This window comes from Prionailurus viverrinus, chromosome D1 (assembly GCF_022837055.1).
Source record: "Prionailurus viverrinus isolate Anna chromosome D1, UM_Priviv_1.0, whole genome shotgun sequence".
Classification (NCBI taxonomy): domain Eukaryota; kingdom Metazoa; phylum Chordata; class Mammalia; order Carnivora; family Felidae; genus Prionailurus; species Prionailurus viverrinus.
Window position 1 is genome coordinate 110,265,008 of NC_062570.1, and position 23,839 is coordinate 110,288,846.

A 23,839-nucleotide genomic window follows, 5' to 3' on the forward strand; every position below is an offset into this window, starting at 1 on the left:
TTCTTAGAAAAGGAGACAAAGTTGGACACACACACACACACACACACACACACGCAGGGGTGTATTTATGGGAAATGAAAGCGGAAATTGCAGTGGAGACCACCAGAAGCCAGGAAAGAGGCATGAAGCAGATTCCCCCTCAGCATCTCAGAAGAAAGCAGTCCTGCTGTCACCTTGCTTTCAGACTTCTAGCCTCCAGAGTAGGGACACTCTGGTGGGGTCGTCACCTTTCTGGCTGAGCTGGCAGTGGTTGGTGTTTAAAGACCAGAGCAGGGAGGGGCGCCTGGGTGGCTCAGTCAGTTAAGCAGGCGACTTCGGCTCAGGTCATGATCTCACGGTCCGTGAGTTCGAGCCCCGCGTCGGGCTCTGTGCTGGCAGCTCAGAGCCTGGAGCCCGTTTCAGATTCTGTGTCTCCCTCTCTTTCTGACCCTCCCCTGCTCATGCTCTGTCTCTCTCTGTCTCAAAAATAAATAAACGTTAAAAAAAAAAAAAAAAAAAAAAAAGACCAGAGCAGCGAGTCTCAGCGTACCTGACACAGCTCACCTGGACTCCCGTTGGGAACCTGGGCATGCCCTGGGCAAGGTGTAGGTTTCAGTGTGGACAGAAAGGTGAGGCTGGCCAGTCCTACGCCCTGTGTCCTGTCCCCTTCGACCCACCTGGGTGGGTCAAGGCAGGCTTTGAAGAAGCTACCTGAGTGGAAGCTTGAAGGATGCATTGGACTTTATCAGGTGGCAAGTGTGGGGAGCGGCATGTGTGTGCACAGGGGCTCCGACCTGCACAGTGAATTGGGTGAAAGATCTAGAAGTGGCTCCTTGCCCTGCAAGCAAGGAGTCCGCCATGACAGAGAGGGGCAGAGCTGACTTCATCTGCCCAGCTCCCTCTTGTCTCCTGTCTCCCATTACTTATAACTTCACCCCCAGAAGACATTCCCTGCATTTCTGGCCTAGGTCACATGTCCAGCCTTGTTGGTGATACTGGATACCATGTCTTGCAGCCAGGGTGAGTCAAAACTCTGGGTAAGCCACAGCAGCCTGGGGAGAGGGCCCGGCATGGCCAGGGCAAGGACTGGACCATCTCCAGTGGCACCAGAAAAGTCTGGGTGCCTTAGGCCAACAAAAGGCAATGGTGGGAATCTACTTGGATCCCTCACGTCTGGACAGACGTTGCAGCAGAGTTGACTTACGGCAGCACTTCGGGGCCAGTCAGTGATTCCTACCTCATTGCACCCACTGTATGACCTTGAGCAAGTGACTGACGTGCTCCATTTCACTTTCCATATGCTTAAGACGAAGATGAAAATAATAGCACCCCCAAATTGGAGAGCAGGTGTGGTTGAAGAACACAGCAAGGTGCCCCCCACACAGTAGGTGCTTTATTATCCACATTCCTGAACTATCCCCTAGGAAGTGGTTAGGTGGGGCTGACTGACAAGCCCCATATCCTTGACCCCCACAAAGGGAGTTGACCGGGTGGGTTATTTCGATGTTGTGTTCTCTGCCTCAGTTGTTCTTCTTGACCTGTTTCAGCAAAACATGAGACAGAGTGGCTCATGAGGACGGCGGCTCTGCTGAGGACGCACTTCCCACGGGAACCCTACAGCTGGGCCTGGGTGGGGACACGGTCCTGCTCCCTCGAGCGCCACCATCTTTATCTGGACCCACTCCACTGCCGCCTTTTCTTGGCTCCTCTCAATAAAAGCACTGCAATTGCTTTCTTGGTGGGCCCCCCCCCTGCTGGGGTCTCGGACAGAGGTGGACGCTGTGGAAGGGGGACCCAGGGAGGGCTGGGTGCTGTGGGTGGAAGAGGGTGGCATGCAGACCGAAATAATAAGGGGTATTGGGGTAAGAGGAAGAGGTTTGGGGGCCATACAGGTTGTCCATTGGGGGAATGTGGTGGGCACCTGGATCAAGCCAGGGTTGCCCAAGAGGCTATTAAGTTAGGTCCTTGTAGCCCTGAGGGGACCTCTGATGAAACCCTGACCAGATGAAGCTACTGTCACTGTCCCGAGCTTGTAATTCCCTGCATCACCTCCAACCTCTTCCCTTTGGCCACGGTGCTTGCTGTCAACCACTTTAGTCCATTGGGACCACAACCATGCAAATAACATCAGGACGGGGTACGCGGGGCGAGAGACAGCCTTCTAAGCTGGTGTCTGTTTCCCCACCATTCATGCAGTGCTGGCTGCACCCTTCCAGCTCCTCTCGAGCCATCTGATTTCGAGAAGCTACAGGAGCCCTCAGAGGTGATCTTACGCTTGCTTCGTTATGTAATCCCAGGGGACATGTGTGACCGGAGACCCTCACGGGGCCCCTGCCTCTGCTGTTCTCCAAATTCTCCAAGTGCAATTCAGAGACGTAAACATGCTCCTCGGGTGCCCCCTGCTGTGATTCCGGGGATGGCATCCCCATCCCTACAGACGTCTGCAGGAACCACAGGGACCCAAAGAAATGTTAAAGCACTCATGGGTCATCGTCTCCTCTTCCTTGACATGTAACCCCAGAGCGGTTCTCCTGAAGTTAATCTCATATGGCCAACTTTCCTATATCATAATAGCAGAGGAATGAGGACTATTTAAAGACAGAAGTAATGTAGGCAGGCAAGCGTGCATGTGTATGTGTATGTGTGCGTGTGTGCGCGTGCACACGTGTGTATGTGTGGGCAAATATTAAAGATCCTTGAATTTAGACACCTAACTTTTTCAGGCTTAATAGATTGCAACCTATGCAAGTGCCAAACGGAGGTATGACTGTAATACAAGTTCCCCATTGCAAGAAAATGAGCTCACTGCCCCTTTGCAGCATGCTAGGCAGATTGCTTTGGTTGAGAACATTCGAAGTTATTGAGAAGGCGTGGGGGTCTGGCAGGGGTTGGCCACATAAGCTATTTGCTGCTTATTCAGGGCCAAGGGAGGTTGTATTTCTCAGTGAGGAATATAAAGCCCCTGAGGAACTCAGCCTCTGTGGTTCTGGGCCCCGCTCCCAGCTCTGTAGGTATCCAAGGGAGCCTCACAATTGAGCCCCAAGGGAGCGGCTCAGACAGGACAAGAACTTGAGATCTGGGTAGAGATTGCAAACTTTTGTAATACAGGCTATGGGCAACTTCCCTCCTCATGCCTGCTCTTCCTTCTTTTCTTAACCTTCAGGAAGAATGTTTGCATCGTGGAAGCCCAGAGGAAGCAGAAGCTGCTGGGGATTGTGCCCAAGCCAAGTTTACCGGGCATTCGCCATTGCTCAGCAGACCAAGCTGCAAGGGGGAGCCCCGCGGCTCACGCCTCATTGCGGCACAGGGACTGAGGCCTGTCCCGGTCCCAGCAGCCCAGATGAACCAGAAAGAAGCTGTGCCTTTGCCTACCTGAGGGAGACAGAGAAAACCTCACGGGACAGGCAACTAGCCTGAGCCACCCAGACACCCTGAATAATAGTGACTTTTAAATAGCAAAACAGGAGGTACCTGAGTGGTTCAGTCGGTTAAGCGTCCGAATTTGGCTCTGGTCATGATCTCACAGTCTGTGAGTTCGAGCCTCCACATTGAGCTCTGTGCTGACAGCTCGGAGCCTGGAGCCTGCTTCAGATTCTGTGTCTCCCTCTCTCTCTGCCTCTTCCCCTGCTCACATTCTCTCTCTCTCTCTCTCTCTCTCTCTCAAAAATAAACATAAAACAAATATTTTTAAATAAAATAACAAAAAGGTTTAATTTTGATTTTCACTTTTATACCAATCTAACTGGTGGACTTTTTCTAATTCATAAGTTTTGTGTCCTGCGTAAGCAATCTGTGCCAAACACAGTAAGATTTTGTCCTGTTTTCTTCCTTGAATTGTACATTTAGGCTTATGATCCATCATGAATTAAATCTGACACACGGTGTGAGGAAGGTTTGCAGACTTTTTAACATAGCCAATTGTTCCAAGGCAATTTATTGAAAAAAATCATCCTTCCCACACTGAATGGCCTTTCCACTTTTGTCAAAAACGAAGCGACCATGTGGATGTAGTTCTATTTCTGGACTCTAGATAGTTCCACTCATCTATCCTTACATTAATGCCATGCTATTCTGACTATTGTAACTTTGTAGTGAGTCTTGAAGGCATGTAGATAGCCCCTCCAAATTTGTTTGTAGTTTTCAAAGTTGTTTTGGCTATTGTGGGCCCTTTGCATTTAAATAGACATGTGAAACCACAATTTCATAAACTTGTACCCCAAACTAAAAATCGTATTTGGACTTTGATTGAATCTATAGATCAAATTGGAGGAAATTGACATCTTAAGAAAATTGCTTCCAATCCGTGAATACTATAATGTAGACCATTTAGGTCTTCATTAAGTGCTCTCAGCAATGTTTTGATAGTTGTTACTGTTTTTCACATCACTTATCAAATGTATTCCTGAGATTTTGATAATTTCTGACATTATCATGAATTGGATTAATTTTATTATCTTCAAAAAGACTTTTTTAAGTTTATTTGTTTTGAGAGTATGTGAGCAGGGCAGGGACAAAGAGAGAGACAGAGACAGAGACAGAGAGACAGAGAGACAGAGAGAATCCCAAGCAGGGATTTGACAGGGGCTTGAACCCATGAACCATGAGATCCTGACCTGAGCTGAAGTCGGATGCTCAACTAACTGAGCCATCCAGGTGCCCCTAATTTTGATATCTGATTGTGCCAGGGAAGTATATAGAAATATAATTGATGTTTTGTATTAATTTTGTATCCAGGAAACCATGCTAAACCCACTTATTAATCCAGTAGACACTACCAGATTTTCTACAACTCATCTCTGAACATAATTGTAATCCTTCCTCTCTCCTGCCTTTTAAATTTTTGTTCCTATTGCACTGGTTAAAACCTCCAGTAAAATGTTCAGGAGTAATGACAGTGGACATCTTTGCATTGGACCTGTTAGGAAGACATTCACCATGATGTCTGCTGGAGATTTTTTTGTAGAGGTGGCTTCTCAAACTGAGGAAATTCCCTTTATTTGTTTTAATGTTTATTTTGAGAGAGAGAGAGAGAGAGACAGACAGACAGACATCGAGCAAGCAGGGGAGGGACAGAGAGAGAGAGAGGGGGAGACACAGAATCTGAAGCAGGCTCCAGGCTCTGAGCTGTCAGCACAGAGCCTGATGAGGGGCTCAAACTCACAAACCACTAGATCATGACCTGAACGGAAGTCGGATGCTTAACCAACTGAGCCACCCCATTACCCCAAATTCAACTTTAAATTCTAATTTGCACGTGTTATAATTCATTCACTCATCCATGTTTGGAACTACTTATGTAGGTCATATTATTGGTCATACTTAGGCTTAATGAGAGCGAGAGAGGTAGAGTTGAAGATGAGACAAAAAAAATTCTAATTTGCTTAGAACTTTTATTGTGAATTAGTGTTGAATTGTCAATGTACTTTCTGCATCCATTAATCACATGGTTTCCTCCTGTATTAATATGAAAATTACATTAGTTGACTTTCGAATGTTAAACCTACATTATATTCTTGGGGTAAACCCTATTTGGCTAAGATGTATTATCCTTTTTACATAACTTGTTGGATTTGTTATGAGTTTGCTAAGATTTTGTATTGAGGTTCATGACAGATAATTGTCTAATTGTCCTTTCTTGCAGTGGGTTTGTTTGGTTTGGGGTCAGGGCAATGTTTGTCTCGTAGATGCAGTGGAAAAGTATTCTTTCCTCTTTAATTTCCTGCGAGAGGTTACATAGAATTGGTATTATGTCTTTCTTGAATATGTGGTTGCATTTACCACTAACGTGATCTAGGCCTAGAGTATTCGTGAGATTTAAACTACAAACTCAATTTCTTTCAACAATAAATAGGGCTATTTACGTTTTCTGTTTCTTGTTGAGTGAACTGCAAGAAGTTGGATCTTCCAAGGAATTTGTGTTCATGTCAATTGTCCAATTTATTACCAGAAGTTGCTCATAATAATCTTACTCTTTTCTTAATGCCAGTAGGATCTATAGTGGCATTACCTCTTTCATTCCTGACACTGGCCATTTGTTTCTTCTTTTTCTCCTTATCAAGCTAGAGATGAATTTTTTGAGCTTCCCAAAGAATCAGCTTTTGGTTTAAATTTTCCCTATTATTTTTCTCTCTCCAAAGTCATTGATTCCTGCTCTGTTTTGGTCATTTCCCTTCTTCTGCTCGTACTTTTATTTGCTCTTCTTTTTCCAGTTTTTAATGTTTGTTTATTTATTTATTTATTTATTTACTTCATTTTGTGAGAGGAAGACAGAGCAGGAGTGGGGGAGGAGCAGAGCAAGAGAGGGAGACGCAGAATCCGAAGCAGGCTCCAGGTTGAGCCATCAGCACTGAGGCCAACGTAGGGCTCGAACCCATGAACTGCGAGATCATGACCTGAGCCAAAGGTGGACGTTCAACTGACTGAGCCACCCAGGCGCCCCTCTAGTTTCTTCAAGTGGAAGCTGAAGCCATTGATTTAACACCTTTTATCAAACACAGGCATTTTAGTCTCTAAATTTCCCTCTACGTACTGCTTTAGTTGCAGCACAAGATACAAGGTCAACGCACAAAAATCAACTGTGTTTCTACATACCAGCAATGAACTACTGGAAACCAAAATTAGAAAAACAATAGTATTTACAATAGCTCCAAGAAAATAAATGCTTAGCTATAAATCCAACAAAACCTGTACAGGATGTGTATGCTGAGACGTATGTGAAGAACTTAGCTATAGATTTAAAGCAATCCCCCAAACTTATCTATACATTTAACACAATCCCAATCAAAATCCCAGCAAGGTTTTTGTATAAACAAGCTGGTTCTGAAATTTATATGGAGAGGCAAATTGATAGAAAAGTCAGAATGATTTTGAAAAAGAAGACTAAAGTTGGAGGAATCACACTAACAGATTTTTCAGATGGATACAAACTACAGTAACCTTGATGATGTGGTATTGGTAAAAGGAGAGACTCACAGATCAATGGAAGAGAACACAAAGTCCAGACATAGGGGTGCCGGAATGGCTCAGTCTGTTAAGCTGCTGACTCTTGATTTTAGCTCAGGTCATGATCTCATGGTTGTGAGATAGAGCCCCTGCTTAAGAGTCTCTCTCCCACTCCCTCTGCCCTCCCCCACTCACTCACTCTCTCTCGAAGACAACAACAACAAAAAAACAAAGTCCAGATGTAGACCCATACAAATATGGCTGACTGATGGACAGAGTTGCCAAGGAAACCCACTGCAAAACAGCTTTTTCAACAAATGGTCCTGGAACAATTGGATATATATCCATATGCCCCCCCAAACCAAACAGACGAAAAACAGAAATCTCACACTTTAAAAAAATTAACTCAAGTAGATCACAAACATAAATGTAGTATTTATAAGACTCTAAAACATTTCGCAGAAAATATAAGAGAAAAGCTTTGAGAACCAGGGCTAGACAAAGGTTTCTTAGATGTGACACCAAAGAGTACAATCCATAAAAAAAAAAAAAGAATGATAAATTGGGACTCCACCAAAATTAAATTTTTTGCTCTATGAAAAACACCATTAAGTGAATGAAAAGGAAAGCTGCGGACCAAGAAAAAAAATACTGCCAAGCACATATTGACAGCAGATTTGCACCCGTAATACATAAGATGATAAACTCAACGGTAAGAAAACAACCCAATTGACAAATGAACAAAAGCCTTGAACAGACACTTCAACCGAGATACGCAGATGGCAAATAAGCACGTGGAAAAATGTTCACCACCATCAACCATTAGCAGAATGTGAATTAAAACAACGACGAGGGGCGCCTGGGGTGGCTCAGTCCATTGAGCGAGCGACTCTTGATGTTTGGCTCAGGTGGGCTCAAGCCTCCTGCCCCCCCTCCCCTGTCAGGCTCAGCATGGAGTGTGGGGCATGCTTGGGATTCTCTCTCTCCCTCTCCCTCTGCCCATCCCCCACTGTCTCTCTCAAAAAACAAAAACCAAAAAACAAAACCCTTTAAAACCATGATGAGATTTCACTACATATCAGAATGGCTAAAATAAGAAAATACTGCCAACACCAAGTGCTGGTGAAGGTCGCGGCAACTGTAACTACCTTTTGGCTGAACAACTTCCTCTCAAACACAAAAATGCTCAGAAAAAGTAGTATTTTGACAATGTGATTTTAGGTGGAGACACACTCACCAATGAACTCACCACAACAGATTCCAGGGCATACAGAACAAATTGGGATCGTGCACCATATATGAATGAACTGTCAAAGGTTTCGTTTTTATTTTGAGATTGTGGGGGAGGGGCAGAGAGAGAGGGAATGACAGAGAATCCTAATCAGTGAAAAGCCCCTGCGGGGCTTGAACTCCCAAACCGTGAGATCATGACCTGAGCCGATGTCAGACTTAACTGACAGAGGCACCCAGAACTCCAGATGGTTTTTTTTTTTTTATGGGTAGACTCCTCTGAACTTCAGTCTATTGTCTGTGTTCACCAGTTCCTCATTTTCAGACACTCTTGAACTTAGGCTTTATTTTGTCCTAAAGCTGGGGTCAGCAAACTTTCTGTAGGGGGTCCTAGTAAATCTTTTCAGCTCTGTGCGCCGTCAGGCTTTGCTTGCAACTACTTACTCTGCCCTCGGCAGAGCAGCCAGAGACGAGGCATTTGCTGCAATTGGGAAGGTTCCAATAAAACTTTATAAAAACACACTGAGGTTTGATTTGGCCCCTGAGGCCACGGTTCACCAACTTTCGCTCTGGGGGCTGGAGCGGATGATAAGCAACTAGCCACCGCACACTGAGAGCACAGCATGCAGCCATGGGACGGGCCCTGGGCCAGCTTCCACGGACACTAAGCATTTACTTAGCAGCTACATGGTTTTGTCGGAGAAACATTCCAACTGCTTGCAAGCACTGGTCCCAAGGTGGTTTCAGGAGACATCTTTGTAATCAGAGCTCCTGCTTCAGCAGCGTGCACGCGTTCTCAGGTCCTTTGACCGTCCATGCGGCAAGCGTGGAGCCTGCAGGGCCGAGGGACTGTCTTAGGTGGCAGAGCTGTGTCAAGAGCCCAGTCCTCCTGACCTCGACCCCACGTCTTTCCCATTGGGCAAGCTCCCTTTTACAAACAGGGAGCTCCCCCGAAAATCAGAAGTATCTTCGCTTGCCCCATCGCGCGAGCAACTCAAGTGTTTCTCAGCGTGGCCCAAAGACGGCATCACAGTCACCCGCTGCGTCAGCCAGAAGCATACTCCAGGGAGAGGAACAGCGCCTTGGTCCCCGGCCCATCGGTGGCCTGAGACACACGGCTGCGGGGCCGGGGGCCAGGGGCATCCTGCCAAGGCCCCCACCTCTACAATACCCACAGCAGGCTTAAAGGAACAGACTTTATTAATCTAGCTCTCAAACACTAGAGGCTAAAATTCAGCTGAATTCTAACAGTCTATTTACAGAGCGCTGTCTGCAGGCCAGGTGGGGCTGGGCAGGTTCTCCCCAACCACCCGCCAAGTGCAGCTTCCAAACAGGCCTGCGCGACTTGCAACCCCCGGCGCACAGAGGACATTTATATACACACAGCCAAACCCCTGGAGACGGAACACCAGGCAGGATGGCCCCAGACCAACAGAGAGGCGGACACACAGACACACGCAGGGGTGGAGACTGCTGGGAACGCCTGGGGGCCTCAGTACTTCTTCAGGCCATAGGCCAGGCTGCTGGGGACCCTGGGGCCCAGCAGGGGTGGCGAGTTCCAGACGGCAGAGCTGGTGCGCTTGTGGTAGCGAGGCTTGCTCTTCTTGAAGATGTCCTCCAAGTCCAGCGGGAGGATGGTTCCAAAGAGCTCAAGCAGGTTTGGGGGGTGGTGGTACTGGTGGATGATGGCCTGGCTTAGCTGAGTGCCTGCAGGGGACACGGAGGGTCAAGTCACTGCCTTTGGGCTCCTCAGGAGCCTCCCCATCCCCTGACCCCTTGTCCCCTTCCCCACCGCAGCCACATCAGCTCCTCTCTCAGAGCCCTCTTCCTCTCCCCATTTCCCTGAAAAGCCCTTTTTTTTTTTTGATGTTTGTTTATTTTTGAGAGAAAGAGAGAGAGAGAGCACGTATGCAGGGGAAGGGCAGAGAGAGACAGGATAGAGGATCCAAAGCAGGCTCAGCGCGGACAGCAGCAAACCTGATGCGGGGCTGAAACTCACAACCCGTGAGACTATGACCTGAGCCCAAGTCGGACGCTTAACCGAGCCGCCCAGGCGCCCTCGTGAAAATGCTCTCATTGCCTGTTCCCACTGCCATGTTCCAGCAGCTTAGGCTGAACACAGGTCCTCAAGTGCTCACCTGGGCCAGGCAACCACAACCCCACAACCACGAGGGAGGCAGCTCCTTTATTCTCCCCATTTCAGAAGGCGGGGCGGGGCGGGGGGGACTTGCTCAAAGGCACGTAGCTCGTGACTGGGGGAGCTGGGGTCTGGAGACCGTCCAGCTCCGAAACTTCATACGCTGCCATCCTTGACTGCTGGGGTTGGCTACTTCTCTCACCGGCTCCCAGGTCCCACGGCACAGGGTGCAGGCTGAGGGGATCCCTGGACCGAGGCACACAGCCCTGGCGACAAGGCCTCAGGAGGACCCTGGAGGTCAGGACGTAGGACAGGTGCCCAGCATTGCTCTGCACCAGGCCTTAGGAACGAGCACCAACTCTCTTCATCCTAAACTCTCTTCATCCTAAATAACCCTTCTCAGCTGGGTCCTAGTAACACCCCCATTTCACAGATGAGAACGCAGGGAGTTTAGGGAAGCTGGTGACGGTCAACCACCACTAGGTGGCTCTGGCCATACTGACCCCTGCCTGCTGCTACCTCCCAAATGCCCTGATGTCAATAGTTAAGGGGACTAAGATTCTGCCTAGCGTGGAGTTCAAGTGAGGTGACACCAAAGTAGCTGTCTTCTGCAGAGTGCTGCCCCCCAATGGGCCTCTGGGCCCTTCCGTCTGGGGAGTGAGTGGGCACCAAGCTGACCCCCAGCTCTGTAAACTCTATGAAGTGCCCACCGTATACGTACTGGCCCCGCTTCCTTGTCACCAGGTCTGTGGTGGCCTGCTCACACACACCCACGCTCCCGTTTAAATGCTGGGGCTTGTAAACTGGGGTCAAATCTTGCTCAAGTGGCCCTGCCTCAGGGCTTTCCTCCCCAGCTGCTGGAACCCCCAGGTCCAGCTCTCGGCGCACTGCCTAAAACCGGTGACTACTCTTGGCGGTATTCCTACTCCAAGCTGCTTACTTGGGTCCAACTCTCATCTGGCCCACTGGGTGAGGCTCCAAGGGGCGGCGTAGAGTCTGAGCTGGAACACCCAGCCCCATGCCTGTCGGCAGCCAGCCACAATTTAACACTTTTGTTGAGAACAGAGGCACCCAATACCGTAGTTCTGGTCCCCAGTTCAACCCACTGGCCACAGAGGGCCCACCCTTCCCTGGGTGCATCCCAAGGCCTAATACAAGCCCAATACAAGCTGCCAGCCCATGACGACAACAGCCTCCTGATACCCACAGCTGCCGACCCACCACCTCCAGGGTCCCAGATGTTGCAAGTGAGGAGCCAGGTCTCCCGGGGAATTCCGGGCCCTGCTTACCTCTGGCCCAGGTGGGGATGGGCTTCCGGGGATGGGCCTCGTCATCGGTGGAATCATCGCTATTCAGATCCATCCCGTAGTTATCCGGGTTGATCTTGGGGGGCGGCCTGTGCCCCTGTGGAGTCATCTGATAGGAGGTACAAGCTGGAGACTGGAGAAGATAAACATGGCTGTCAGCACAGAGCCTGACGTGGGGCTCGAACTCACAAACCGTGAGATCATAACCCATGCCAAAGTCGCTTAAATGACTGAGCCACCAAGGTGCCCCTCTTTTCTCTTTTTTTTTTTTTTTTTTTTTTTTTTTTATTTTTATTTTTAAAAAAATTTTTTTTTTTTCAACGTTTATTTATTTTTGGGACAGAGAGAGACAGAGCATGAACGGGGGAGGGGCAGAGAGAGAGGGAGACACAGAATCGGAAACAGGCTCCAGGCTCTGAGCCATCAGCCCAGAGCCCGACGCGGGGCTCGAACTCACAGACCGCGAGAGCGTGACCTGGCTGAAGTCGGACGCTTAACCGACTGCGCCACCCAGGCGCCCCCCCTCTTTTCTCTTAAATGTTTATTTACTTTTAAGAGAGAGAGACAGAGAGAAAGAGAGCACAAGCTGGGGAGGGGCAGAGAGAGAAGAAGACGCACAATCCCAAGGAGGCTCCAGGCTCTGAGCTGTCAGCACAGAGCCCAACTCAGAGCATGAACTCACAAACCGTGAGACTGTAACCCAATCCGAAGTTGGACGCTTAAATGACTAGCCACCCAGGCGCCCCTGTATCTTCCTTTTTCAAGTTAAAGTATGCTGCAAACATTCCTTCAGGTCAGTGTTTCTCCTTCAAACAGCTCCAGGGTACTCCCCTGGGCACCCCATGATTCGTACTTTAACCATCCGTTAGAGATGAACGTTCGGCTCCCTTCCGAGTTCTCAACGTCATAAACTACGTTGCCCTGAAAACTCTCCTGCATACGTTTTGTTAACAAGCGTTAAGCTGGCAGTAGCCTAAATGTTCACCAGTAAGGGCTTGTTAAAGAAATTCTGGTGTAAGTAACTGCCATCAACTGCACGGCCATCAAATATGAGATTTACAAGTGCTGGAACAGAGAGGTCCACAACTCACTAAATGAAAAGGAAAATAGGGAGAAAAAAAATCAAAATGCCAAATGGCATATGTTATAGACTAAATGTTGTGTGGGTACCCCCCACCCCTCCCAAATTCTTCTGTTAAATCCGACCCCGCAATGTGATGGTATTAGGAGGTGGAGCCTTGGGGAGGTGATTAGGTCACAAGGCTGGAGGCCCCATGAGTGAGATTAGTGCCCTTAGAACAGAGACCCCAGAGAGCCCCCTCTACCACAGGGGACACAGGGAGAAGACTGTCACCAAACACCGAATCTGCTGCTGCCTTGACCTTGGACTTCTGGCCTCCAGAACTGCTGTTTAAGCCAGCCAGTCTGTAGCAATGTGTGATGGCAGCCTGAACAGACTAAGACAGTACGTGTAGACAGTGCCCATTTAAAACTGGGCCTGTGTGTGTACGTGCGTGTGTGTAGGTTTATATGGGTAAACATACAGAAAGATCTACACCAGATTAGATTTTTCCTCTAAGGGTACCTTTCCTTTTCTTTACACTCTTTAAAAAAGTTTAGTTTCTTTTTTTTTTTTTTTTTTTAACAACAAATTCTACTTTTACAGCAAGGAAATACACCTTTCGAAAAGGGTAAAACCACTTGGGCCAATCGTATCCTTCCTTTCGCATGGTCCTCATCTGTATCTGTGGCTCCAACCAGCAGGGAGTGAATAACCAGAGCTGGAGGGGCCCTCTCCACTTGGCTGCCCAGCCTCACCTGCACGTCCACGGTCACATTCAGGCCTTTGCTGGCCGCCGCGGCCTCCCTGGCTTTCCTCTGCTGCTCCTCCAGCAGCCGCTCCTCAGCCAGGCGTTGCTGCTCTTCCTGGGGCCCCAGGGGCGGCCGGATATTAGAGATGGTGCATGTGCGAGCCCCTCGCCTCCCCCCCCCCCTCCCCCCCCACGCCAACCCCACACGGCTGGGCAGGCAAGGCTGCTCCCGGACCGGGAGCCACCAGGCTGGCCCGGAGCTCGGAGCAGACCCCGCAGGAGCCCCAGGCCCGCTCCCCTTTACCTTTTTCTTCTTCTCCTCCAGCTCCCTCTCCAGCCGCAGGGCCTTCTCCTTCTCCTGCAGCTCCCTGAGGACCAAGCAAGAGCCTGTCAGCCCAGGGAGCCGCCTCCTGGCCCAGAGCCCAAAAAGAAAAGGGCCTGTCCTTTTGCAAACCCCCAAGTGGAGGAGGGAGCTGCCTCCTGGCGACGGCTACGTGTGCCCCTTCCACGTGCTCACAGGAAGGCGGGTGTGTGACGACAGGGTGCCGCCTCGGCCAGCTGGGCAGCGGGCCCCTCACCTCTCGGCCTGGAGCCGCTCCTGCTCCCTCCTGCGTTCGTGCTCCCGCTGCTCCGCCAGCTGCCGCTCGTGCTCCCGCTGCTCCGCCAGCTGCCGCTCCTGCTCCCGCTGCTCCGCCAGCCTCTTGGCCTCGGCCGCCCTGCGCAGCCGCTCCTGCTCCTCCTCCCTCTTCTTCTGCAGCAGCTCCTGGTGCCGCCGCTCTTCCTCATCCTGTGAACGGAGCGCCAGGTCAGGGCCCTTGAGGCCAGCCCTGGGCTGGTGAAGCCAGGGAGGAGGTCTGGGAAGGAGGGAAGAGAGGCCACAGGGCCTGCTCCCTCCCAGAAGCGATGCCTGCCCCCCCTCCCCGAGCCAGGCTCCCCAAGAATCGCCATGAAAAGGCATCTCTTGAAAATTACCTTTTTTTTTTAAGCTCATTTATTTATTTTGAGAGAGACGGAGTCAGCACGGGCAGGGGAGGGGGGTGGACAGACAGAATCCCAAGCAGGCTCTGCACTGTCAGCATAGAGCCCGACGCGGGGCTCAAACCCATGAAACCGTGAGATCATGACCTGAGCCGGAATCAAGAGTCGGACGCCCAACCCACTGAACCACCTGGGCGCCCCATGAAAGAAAACTGCTTTATATGCAGCTGCAAAGCCAGTAGTCAAGGGTAGAGACTGGAGCCAGATTTCACCAGCCGGTGTGACACCAGGCAAGTGGCTTCAGCTCTCTGGCCTCAGTTTCCTCATTGATAAAACAGGAACAACAGTAACGACTACACCTCATGAAGTTACCGAGTTCGTACACAGAACATAGAACGGTATCTGACACACAGAAAACACTACGTAAATTTTGGTTATTAGTATTATAATCCCCTAATGACACATCTGTGTTCCCTACCGTCCTGAGATAGACAACTCCCAGGGAGAGGTAGGTCCCTACTCTCACAGGCAAAACATTCAACCCTCACACTGACCCTGTCAGGTAGACGCTAAGGTTCCCCGAGGGAATCAAGGCCCAGAAAGGTCAAGGAACCCGCCCAGGGTCACCCGGCTGGGAAGTGGCAGAGCTGAGACTGAAGGTCTGGCTCTGGAGTCCATCCACTTGACCCTTGAACTGCCACCTGCAGGAGGCAGGTTACGGTCGCCATTCACATCCCCAGGGTATTTGTGGAAACTCCTCAGGACTTAAAGCAACAAGAGCCGCCACAACCAACCCAACAAAGTGGGGCGTGTCTGGCGACCCTTGGGGGGCCTTCTGCGTCCTTGATATGTGAGCCCCTCTGCCCATGAACCTGTTGTAGCCGCCTGAGCCTCCGCGCCTCCTCCTCCTGCTTGCGGCGCGCCTCCACCTCCTCCATCTTCTTGGCTGCTGCCTTCTTCTTGGCTTTCTCTTCTGCCAGCCGCTCCTCCTTAACCTACAGGGCCCATCCACATGTGCCCATTAGAGCACCCTCCTCACTCAGCCCTGCAGCGCGGGGCCCGGAACTGCACCCCCTGCCCCTGCGAGCCGGGCCTGTTCCCACAGCCCGGGGAGGAGGGGGAGAGGGGAAGGGGGGGGGACACCCAGAAACCACAGCCACCGAGTGGGACCTGCTTGGGGCCCGCCAGGGTGCAGCCTACCCCGAAACCTGGCCGCCCACAAGCCTGAGGCGCGCACCTTCTCGGTCTTCTCGTCGATCTGAGCAAACTTCTGCTCGATCTGCTTCTTCTTCTCCTCCTTCATCTGCTCCACCCGCTCCCGGGCCTGCAGCACCTTGCGGAGGCGCTCCTCCCGCTTCCTGCGGACACAGGGCGGTCGTACCCGGGGGGCGGGGCCAGGGCCTGGGGGCGGGGCCAGGAGCTGGACCACTTACAGCTTCACCTCCTCCAGACGCCGCCGCTTGTCCTCCTCCACCTTCTGCCTGCGGAGCTGCTCCGCCTCCTCCTTCCTCCGCAGGTTCTCCAGGCGCTGCCGCTCCTTCTCCTGAGGCGGGCGGGGCCGGGAGGGGGGGGGGGGGGGTGAGCGAGGCCCACAGGCCCCAGCCAGACTGTTACAGAGGCAGAGTCACCCCCAAAACATGCCTTCCTTCCCAACCAGACTGTGGCCTGGGGCTTCGGTCATTCTGGTGGGCAGCCTCCCAAGCACCCTTGACTGAGCCCTGCCAAGTCGCAGCGGCACAAAAATCAGGGTTCGAAATTGGACAGATGCTCTGATTATAACTATATTGAAGTGTACTTGAGAAGAGAAGGAAGATTGACATCATAGAGGGACAGACAGCTGTAAAAGTTGTGGTTAACATCTATAAAGGGGTGCTGGGTACATGAGCGTTAATTTATTATTTCTATGCGTTGTAACTTTTATACTTCGTGTACACACACTTTTATGTTTCTCAATATATGGAAAAAAAATATGGCCAAATGCTAACATAGATTACTATAGGCTGGTGAGATATGTTAAGGATGGTATATTTTCTCAGGGTGCCTGGGTGGCTCAGCCGGGTAAGCCTCCCACTTTGGCTCAGGTCCTGCCCTCGCAGTCTATGAGTTCGAGCCCCGTATCAGGCTCTGTGCTGACAGCTCAGAGCCTGGAGCTTGCTTTGGATTCTGTGTTTCCCTCTCTGTCTGTCCCTCCCCCGCTCATGGTCTATCTCTCTCAAAAATAAACAAACATTAAAAACAAAAGGATGGTATATTTTCCTTCATTTTCCTAACTTCCTGTGATACAGGCACCTAACGTTTCTAACAACAGCTTCTTAAAAGTACTAGTTGGTTGTTTAGCAGATCAGTGCTGGAACCCTACCCCTCTGCATGCCCAGAAAGCCCCACGGGCACGGCAGCCAGAGGGCATAGGTGGGGGCTCCAAGCTTTTCTTGGCTAAGGACAAGACTGGTACTTTCGCCCTGATGGCCAGGGCATGAGGTGGGGGCTGGGACCTGGGCCAGAGCCCCCCCCCCCCCCATCACCCTCACCTGGCTCCCATCAGACTCTCATCTCTGTGCTCTGCCACCCAGAGCACCCATCTCTGTGCTCTGCTCTGTCCCTCTCCCTGCATTAGTGACTGTCCATTTCTCCTTGGCCTCTGACCTTGACTGCAGATTTCCCACCTAGAAGTCTGGCCCCAAGGGAATACAACCCTAAAGATGGAGAGAAGGGCTCCTCTGGTTGTGAGGAAGACACATCTGCTTCTGCCACTGAAGGTGGCCATAAAACTGGACTACATAGAACAGCTGTGTGAGGCCGATGTGAGCAGGCGGAGGGGAAGACCAGGCTGCGAAGCATCACTGGGCCGGCAGAAATTTACCATTGTTTTCCCCTCTAGCCTAAACTCAATGAAGTCGGAAACCCCAAAGGGATCTGAGGGGTACAGACAGACAGAACTCTGGGAAAGTCCCTTTAAATCTCACTTAAGGAGTGGGAAGGGGGAGTCTCATGCTCGGAGTATGCAAAAACCCCAATTTTTGTTTGTTCTTTTCTTCTTCCTCTCGTGCCCCAGGCCACAAACAACCCTGTGGCAATGGGACAGCAACAGTTACAAGAACTTGCAGAGGCAAAACTCTGGGGGAGGGGGGAGCTTCCTCTCCACACTACGGAGCTGTGATCCCCGAAGGTGATGAATGCTGTTGCTTTTTTCTGTCTCCCTACCAGGTGACCCCAGATGCGGTCGTGGAAACACGCGGTAGAGCAGGGTGACAGAAGCCCCAGCTTCCTGGCTGGAGGACGGAGAGCGGGAGCCCCCGGAGAAGTGAAATGTACTAGATGCGTGGAGAAAATGACACCCTGTGGTTGTTTGTGAGCTCCCAGGCTCAGCCCCAAGCTGCAGATGCATGGATCTGACCATCTAACTATTATACCAAAAACTCTGAGAATTAAACTCACAGACCACCTGCCAGATCCCATCCTGACCACTGACCAGCACACCCAGGGCAGATCCAAGAGTACCACAAAGGCTTTGAAATCGGGACACTGGAACCATGTCCCACAGAAGGAGGGGTGGGACCTGCAGCCTGAACCAAACCAGGTGGGTCGCTGTTAGAGCAAGATACCAACATTCTCTCTCTGGCAACATGCGGCCTCATAACGCAATATGCAAAATGGCCAGGATATAATCCAAAACCACTCAGCACACAAAGAACTAGGAAAATCTCAACTCCCACGTGAAGACGATCAGCAGCCACCAACATCAAGGTGACAGATTGTTAGACATATCTGACAAAGACATCAAAGCCACTATTATAGAAATACTTCAACAGTAATACATTCTTCAGACAATTGGCGAAACAGAAAATCTCACTGCAAGCCACTTCAGCGGTCGCTATCACTACCTGGGAGGCCGTTTTGTGCCTCCTGCTCTGGAAAAGAAGTAGCAGCTGAACTTGCCACCCTACCCTGACACTGAGTGCGTCTACCGTCGGCAGTGAGGGAAGACGGGCGGGCGTCCTTCCCAATAAAGACTTAGCGCCCCCTCCCAGCGCCGTGGGGTCCTGGGAGCTGTTCTGGCAATAAAGGTTACTGGGTGGCAGGAGCTGGAGAGAAAAACAAAAAAAACAGAAAATCTCAGCAAGAAGAGCTAGAAAAAAGCAAAATGGAAATTTCAGAACTCAAAAGACAATAACGGAAATAAGAAATTCAGTGCATGGGTCCAAGGGCAGAATGGAAAAGACAGACAGATGTCGGTAAACGTACAGATCGATCAATAAAATGTATCTGATCCCAACAGAGAGAAAAGGCTATGGAAGAGAAATGAACAGAGCCCAAAGGACTGTGACGACACAGGACGATCCACCACCGGCGTGGGTGTCATCGTCACCCATGATAGAGGGGAATGAATGCAACAATGAAACAGAATTTCTTAGAAATAATGGCTGAAAACGCTCCAAGTTTGGCAGAAGGTATAACTTGACTGGTCACCCAACCAGCAGGGGGCCGACTTCCACCCACTGCTCTGCGGTGGGGAAAGCACTTTGCCTTCTCTTTCTGCCCCAAGTGCCCACCAGACTCCTGCTTCCAATTGGGCTCAGCAAAATGTGTTTTACCCCCGACGTTTGGGTGCTAAAATTTCCCAGCACAGGTCAGAGAAATGATCCTGCGCATTGGAAGTTTTGTAGAAGCAAGATTTGTTCATGTCATAGAATCCAAGTTCACCCTCTGCCCCAACCCTCCAAGGTGGGCTGGGTTGACGCTGCTCCCCAGAGGCCACCCTCAAGGCCAAGGCGGTGGATGAGAAAACCAAAAGCTTATTTAGTCCCTTCGGCCTCCAGGGGCCTCGATCGAGCAGTCTCTCTACCAATCACTAAAAACCACCTCCTACTGAGTCCTGTGCTAGGTGCTTGATGGACATGACTCTGGTTCACTCGTTTCTATGAACGGACCTCTGATCTCATTCTGTAGCCAAGGAAACTCAGCCAAAAGTTAGGAAACTAGTCCAAGGTCTCAAGGTCCCTGCGATCTACTTAGGCCCCTGTCTCCTAACTAAGAACTGTCCCACTGCCACCAGATGCCCTGTGCAGGGATCTGGGTTCCCCAAAGCAGGAAAAGGCAGCTCCCTGGACCTCTTGGTCATCCCCATAAAGCCGGCCAGGCTCCCATCAGTCTGTGTGCGACATGGGAGTTCTCTGTAGGAAGAGCAAGTCGCAGTCCAGTTCACTGCTGTGGGCCCAGGTGCCTAGCAGGGGCCTAGCACACAAGTAGGTGTGTAAGGCCACACAGCCTGCTTGCTCGCATATTGGAAGGCATGCCAGTGCCTCGTTCACACAGAGGGGACCAGCCTCCTTGCAGCACAGGCAAGTTCAAGGCCTACCTGTCTAGCGGCTGAGAAGCCCCTTGACCCGCCAAGCCCCAGGCCCTCGGCTAGAGGCAGAAGCCCTCCTAATAGGAGGCCCTTCAAAGCACCAGTGGGAACAGAGGAACCCAGGGGCTGCAGCCTTGTAACCTGGGAGACCCCGGGGAGCCAAGACTGCAGGCTGAGCAAATCCCAGCCGTGTGGGGCTCCCTCCTCAGGGCCCGTGGCCTGGCTCAGCTCTGAGGTATCTGAGAAGAGAACAGCTTCTGTGGCCTTCTCTCCAGAGGCTGCTGGTGGTAGTTCTACCGCTACCCCACAGGACCCAGCCTACAACCATGGTCTCCCCCCCGCTGCTCTGCGCCTCAAGGCAGTAGCTCAGGTCTGTGACCCAATAAACCTCAGTGGCTCTGGGGACCAGAGACCACCTGTCTGTTCTCTTCGCAGCCCCAGACCCTGAGGGGAAACCCGGGGCCGGGGAGGGAGGTGCTGTGGGGAAATCCAAGCTGTGGCCCCGGTAAACAGCAGCAGGCCGCACCCCCTCTGCCTCCTCTTGCTTCAGGGAGGCTCTGAGATCGAGACTCGGCCTCCTGGGGGCAGAGACAAGGGCAGAGAGGACCGGCCCCGCAGAGGGAGGGCAGCCAGAATGGCTGCGCGCCTCCAGGCAGCCACCCCCTTTACCGCTCCCGTTTCACCTTTGGTGTTAGTGGTTCTACAGGTGCAGGTGGGTTTGCAGGAACAGGGCTACGGCAGGTAAGTGCTAGGGGGAGCTAGGTTACAAGGACAGGAGAAGGCTTTACTTACAACGAAGCTGCACTGTGGAGGAGAGGAGACAAGGAAAAAGCCAGGAGTTAATGCCAGGCTTGGGGAAGTCCGGAAAGCAGGCCACCCTCTTGGCTACGCCAGAGTCTGCGTGGGGCCTGTGCCCTCTCATCGGCAGCCCCCCACCCCCTCCCATCTCACCAGCCCTCATCCTCAGCGAGCACAGCGTCCACGGGTGTCCCTCGCCTTAACTACTCAAGCCTCCAGAGGGGGTGTGGGGAGTGTGGGGGGTGTGGGGATGGATGGTCACGGCCATGGCCAGCCACATCATTTCTACTACCAGCTCAGGGCTCAAGACCCAGGAGTCACGCTGAGCCGGCCGAGCCTCTGAGCTGCACTGCAGAGCCCAAGAAGCCAGAACAGTCCTCAAACGTTGAGGTGGCCCAAGGCCGTAGAGGCTGGAGCTGGCCCTTGACCGGTGCCAGGTCCCAGCTGCCTTGGCCCAGATCCACACCACTCCCAGCGGCCTAGGGGACAGACCGGAGCCCTCAGCCATGCTGCCCGGCTCTAGCAAAGCACGGCCAGGGGTCCGGGCTCCCTCACCTTAGGGTCCACGCGCAGGGGAGTGTTGCGCTTAATGAAGGATTTCATGACACTGCTGCGGGGGGCCGAGGTCGGCGTCATGAGCATCTGGTTCCTCTGCACGGTGTGCAGGAAGGTCCGGAGGGGCCGCACCACCTGTAGAGGAGGTAAGGGTGCAGGGTGAGGACTCCTGGGCATGGCGGGGGCCCCAAGGGGGGGGGGGGGGGGCAGAGACCCACTCACCTTGCTGGCCGGGCAGGGTGGGGAAGGGGTCTTGCTCCTGGGGGGCTGCAGCTCCTCGTCCTCCAGCTGCGGCTCCTCGTCCAGCTCACTCACGGCCTGCTTGTAGCTGCGCTTCCTCCTGCCGCAGCAGGGTGGAAGCAGCGTCACGGGGCCGACCCCGGTACCCTCCCCAGGGCCCTGGCCACACCCCATAAAAGGTCACCCTGTGAACAGAACTGGGCCCAGCTCATAGGGCACCAGACTGAGAGGCGCTGCAGAGGTGGGGCCTTCCTGACCAAGTGACCAGTCCTAGGTCACACGGCCAGGAGGATGCAGAGGGTGGGGCCTAGGATCTGGTCACCCACTCCCAGGCCCGCTTTGTCTCATAGCGGCGAGCCACCTCCAGCACTAGGCCCCGCCCCTGACCACATTCCCACCTCCCCACCCCACCACCGAACAAGGACCTGACGTTCATCCCCCACTGGGCCCCTCAGAAGAGTCGCCTATACGCCCCTACCCGGATGCAAACCTGACACTCTGGGGTGGCTCCTTGGGGCCATCTGCTTGGTCAGTCTTGGGCTCTGTGAAGAGAGGAATTTTGGTGAGGCCGCAGGAACAGCTCGGAGGAGTCGGGGGAAAGTGTCCTCCAGCGGCAGCCATGGCGGGGGGAAGGCTCTCTTCCTGGCAGATCCCAGGGTGGCCAGCGGCAGAAGCCATCAGCCTTAGCACCAATCGGCCTTGAGAAATCTGTGGAAGTCCGGAGCCCAGCATACGATCCCCAGCCCGTGGACCCCTCACCCCCATGCCTGGCCTCTGGGATGAGAACAGGAGGACGATCCCACTGAGGTGGCCCCACCGTGTCCCGCCCCACCTCTAACACTGACAGCTAGGGGGCACATTTCAGGAGCAGAAGCCCGGAAAACTGTAGACTCTAACAGACCTCTCAACAGGCTTCAAAATCCCACCCCTCCAGGCCTATCAGCTGAGGCTGCCATGACAGGAGGAGGGGAGGGCTTCCTGTACAGGGTCCACACATGGGGCATGGGGTCAGTCTGTTTTGCTTCACTGCTCGGGGGAAGCACCAGTTCGCCCCTAGCCGTTTAACCTTGCAGGGACCTTGCAGCTCGCCCGTGGGCTACGGCGCTGGAGCGGCCCTTGTCGCTGACTCCATCCCAAAGCTGGGGAAGCTGTGGACCAAGACCTCACGGCCACAGTGCTCTTCCCACTGAGGAGACGTGAGCCAGATGCTGGGCCACCCCTGGCGGCCTGGGAGTGCCAGAGCCCGTAGCTCTCCTGCTCTCTTCACACCAGGGACCCACGAAGGTGAGAAGTGAGCCAGCGGCAGAGACATCACACGAGGCCAGGTGTTCACACCCCAGCACAGACCTCCTCCCCCTGCCCCCCCGGGGAGGGGTCCAAGTCTGCGACCTGGCGCATTCAGTCACTACCCCAGTTCAAGCGCCCCACCCTCACCTCACCCGACTTCACACACCAACCGGCCTCGGCCACTCACGTGGCACTCGGCGACAGCTCCGACCAAAAGGTGGGCAATGAAACCTGCAGACCCAAAGATCCACGCCCCCCCCCCCCCCGGGTCTCGCTTACCTCTGGCTGGAGAGCCCAGGAAATGGGCCTCCCTCTCCCCCAAAAGAAAGTCAGGTCAAGGCCACCAAGGCCAGCACGACCCTGGGTATCTGCACACGGCAGGAAGACTCACCTTGCCGCCCTTTGGAGGGCGTCTCCTGGCCACCAGCCACAGGCTGCGAGCCAGGTGTGCTAATGGCGATCTTGGTGGCACTGCGGGGCCACAGGGTACTCCTGTCTTGCTTGGGGCCCTGGGGGAAGCGGGGGGTGGGGGGGAGGAACTGAGGCTTTGGGGTCTGCACCTGGGCCTCAGGGGCCCTTGAGCCCTCCCCTCCCTGGCCTGCTCGCCTTACCTCTGGCTCAGCCGCCTGTGCAGGCTCGGCCTCCTCGCTGGGCCGCTTCTGCTCAGGGCTGAAAGCAGAGCAAGAGGTATGTGGGACCCGCCCAGCCAGCCTGAGTCCTCCTCACAGGAGCACCTCCCCACCCGTCAGACGCCCTGGTCTGGGTCACAAACCCACAGCGCCACCCGGGACAAGAGGACAGCAGCCAGAGCCAGGGGCTCCCTGGAGCGTCTGCGGCCTGGGCAGACAAGGGAGGTCAGCTTCTGAATTCGGTGGCACTCCCCCCATCAGGGCTTGGTTCGGCATGTCAGCCGTTTGCCGGCTCCACCCCGACCCCTTGCGCCCCCATGGGTCACTGTCTCTGGTCCCTTGTGAGGCCTGCTCTCCATTCGCGGGAGGGCCAGCAAAGCCAGCATGCCTACCCGGTTTCCCTGTCTCCCCACCTCAAGCTCTGACCCTCTGCCCCAAAGCAGGGGCAGGAGGACCCTAGTTTTAGTGATGGCAAGATGTGGCCTCAAGGAAAAGCGGTGCTAGGGTGTGATTGGGGAGTGGGGAGCAGGGAGCACTGCCGCCCCCTTTCCACCACAATAGGCACGTGGCTCCTCAAGTTCGCAGCAGGCCTCTGGATT

General features: G+C 52.9%; 1 protein-coding gene across 5 annotated transcripts in view; it reads right to left on the bottom strand.

Moving 5' to 3' along the window:
* Window positions 1-7,336: 7,336 nt before the first annotated feature.
* The window catches only part of INCENP (inner centromere protein), a 29,607-nt gene continuing 13,104 nt past the window's right edge, over window positions 7,337-23,839 (bottom strand). For 2 of the 5 annotated variants that reach the window (XM_047879066.1, XM_047879067.1), the window contains exons 6-19: window positions 23,223-23,280; window positions 23,003-23,120; window positions 21,815-21,866; window positions 21,307-21,424; window positions 21,085-21,219; window positions 20,524-20,535; window positions 15,818-15,927; window positions 15,622-15,742; window positions 15,257-15,379; window positions 13,985-14,193; window positions 13,711-13,774; window positions 13,414-13,521; window positions 11,578-11,728; window positions 7,337-9,858 (exon numbers count right to left, since the gene is read on the bottom strand). In XM_047879066.1, coding sequence (XP_047735022.1) covers window positions 9,644-9,858; window positions 11,578-11,728; window positions 13,414-13,521; window positions 13,711-13,774; window positions 13,985-14,193; window positions 15,257-15,379; window positions 15,622-15,742; window positions 15,818-15,927; window positions 20,524-20,535; window positions 21,085-21,219; window positions 21,307-21,424; window positions 21,815-21,866; window positions 23,003-23,120; window positions 23,223-23,280 — 1,594 coding nt within the window. In that variant the 3' untranslated portion in view covers window positions 7,337-9,643. Of the gene's footprint in view, window positions 9,859-11,577; window positions 11,729-13,413; window positions 13,522-13,710; window positions 13,775-13,984; window positions 14,194-15,256; window positions 15,380-15,621; window positions 15,743-15,817; window positions 15,928-18,328; window positions 18,467-20,523; window positions 20,536-21,084; window positions 21,220-21,306; window positions 21,425-21,814; window positions 21,867-23,002; window positions 23,121-23,222; window positions 23,281-23,839 lie in introns of all 5 variants that reach the window. The other 3 variants (XM_047879069.1, XM_047879070.1, XM_047879068.1) reach the window with 2 other exon arrangements.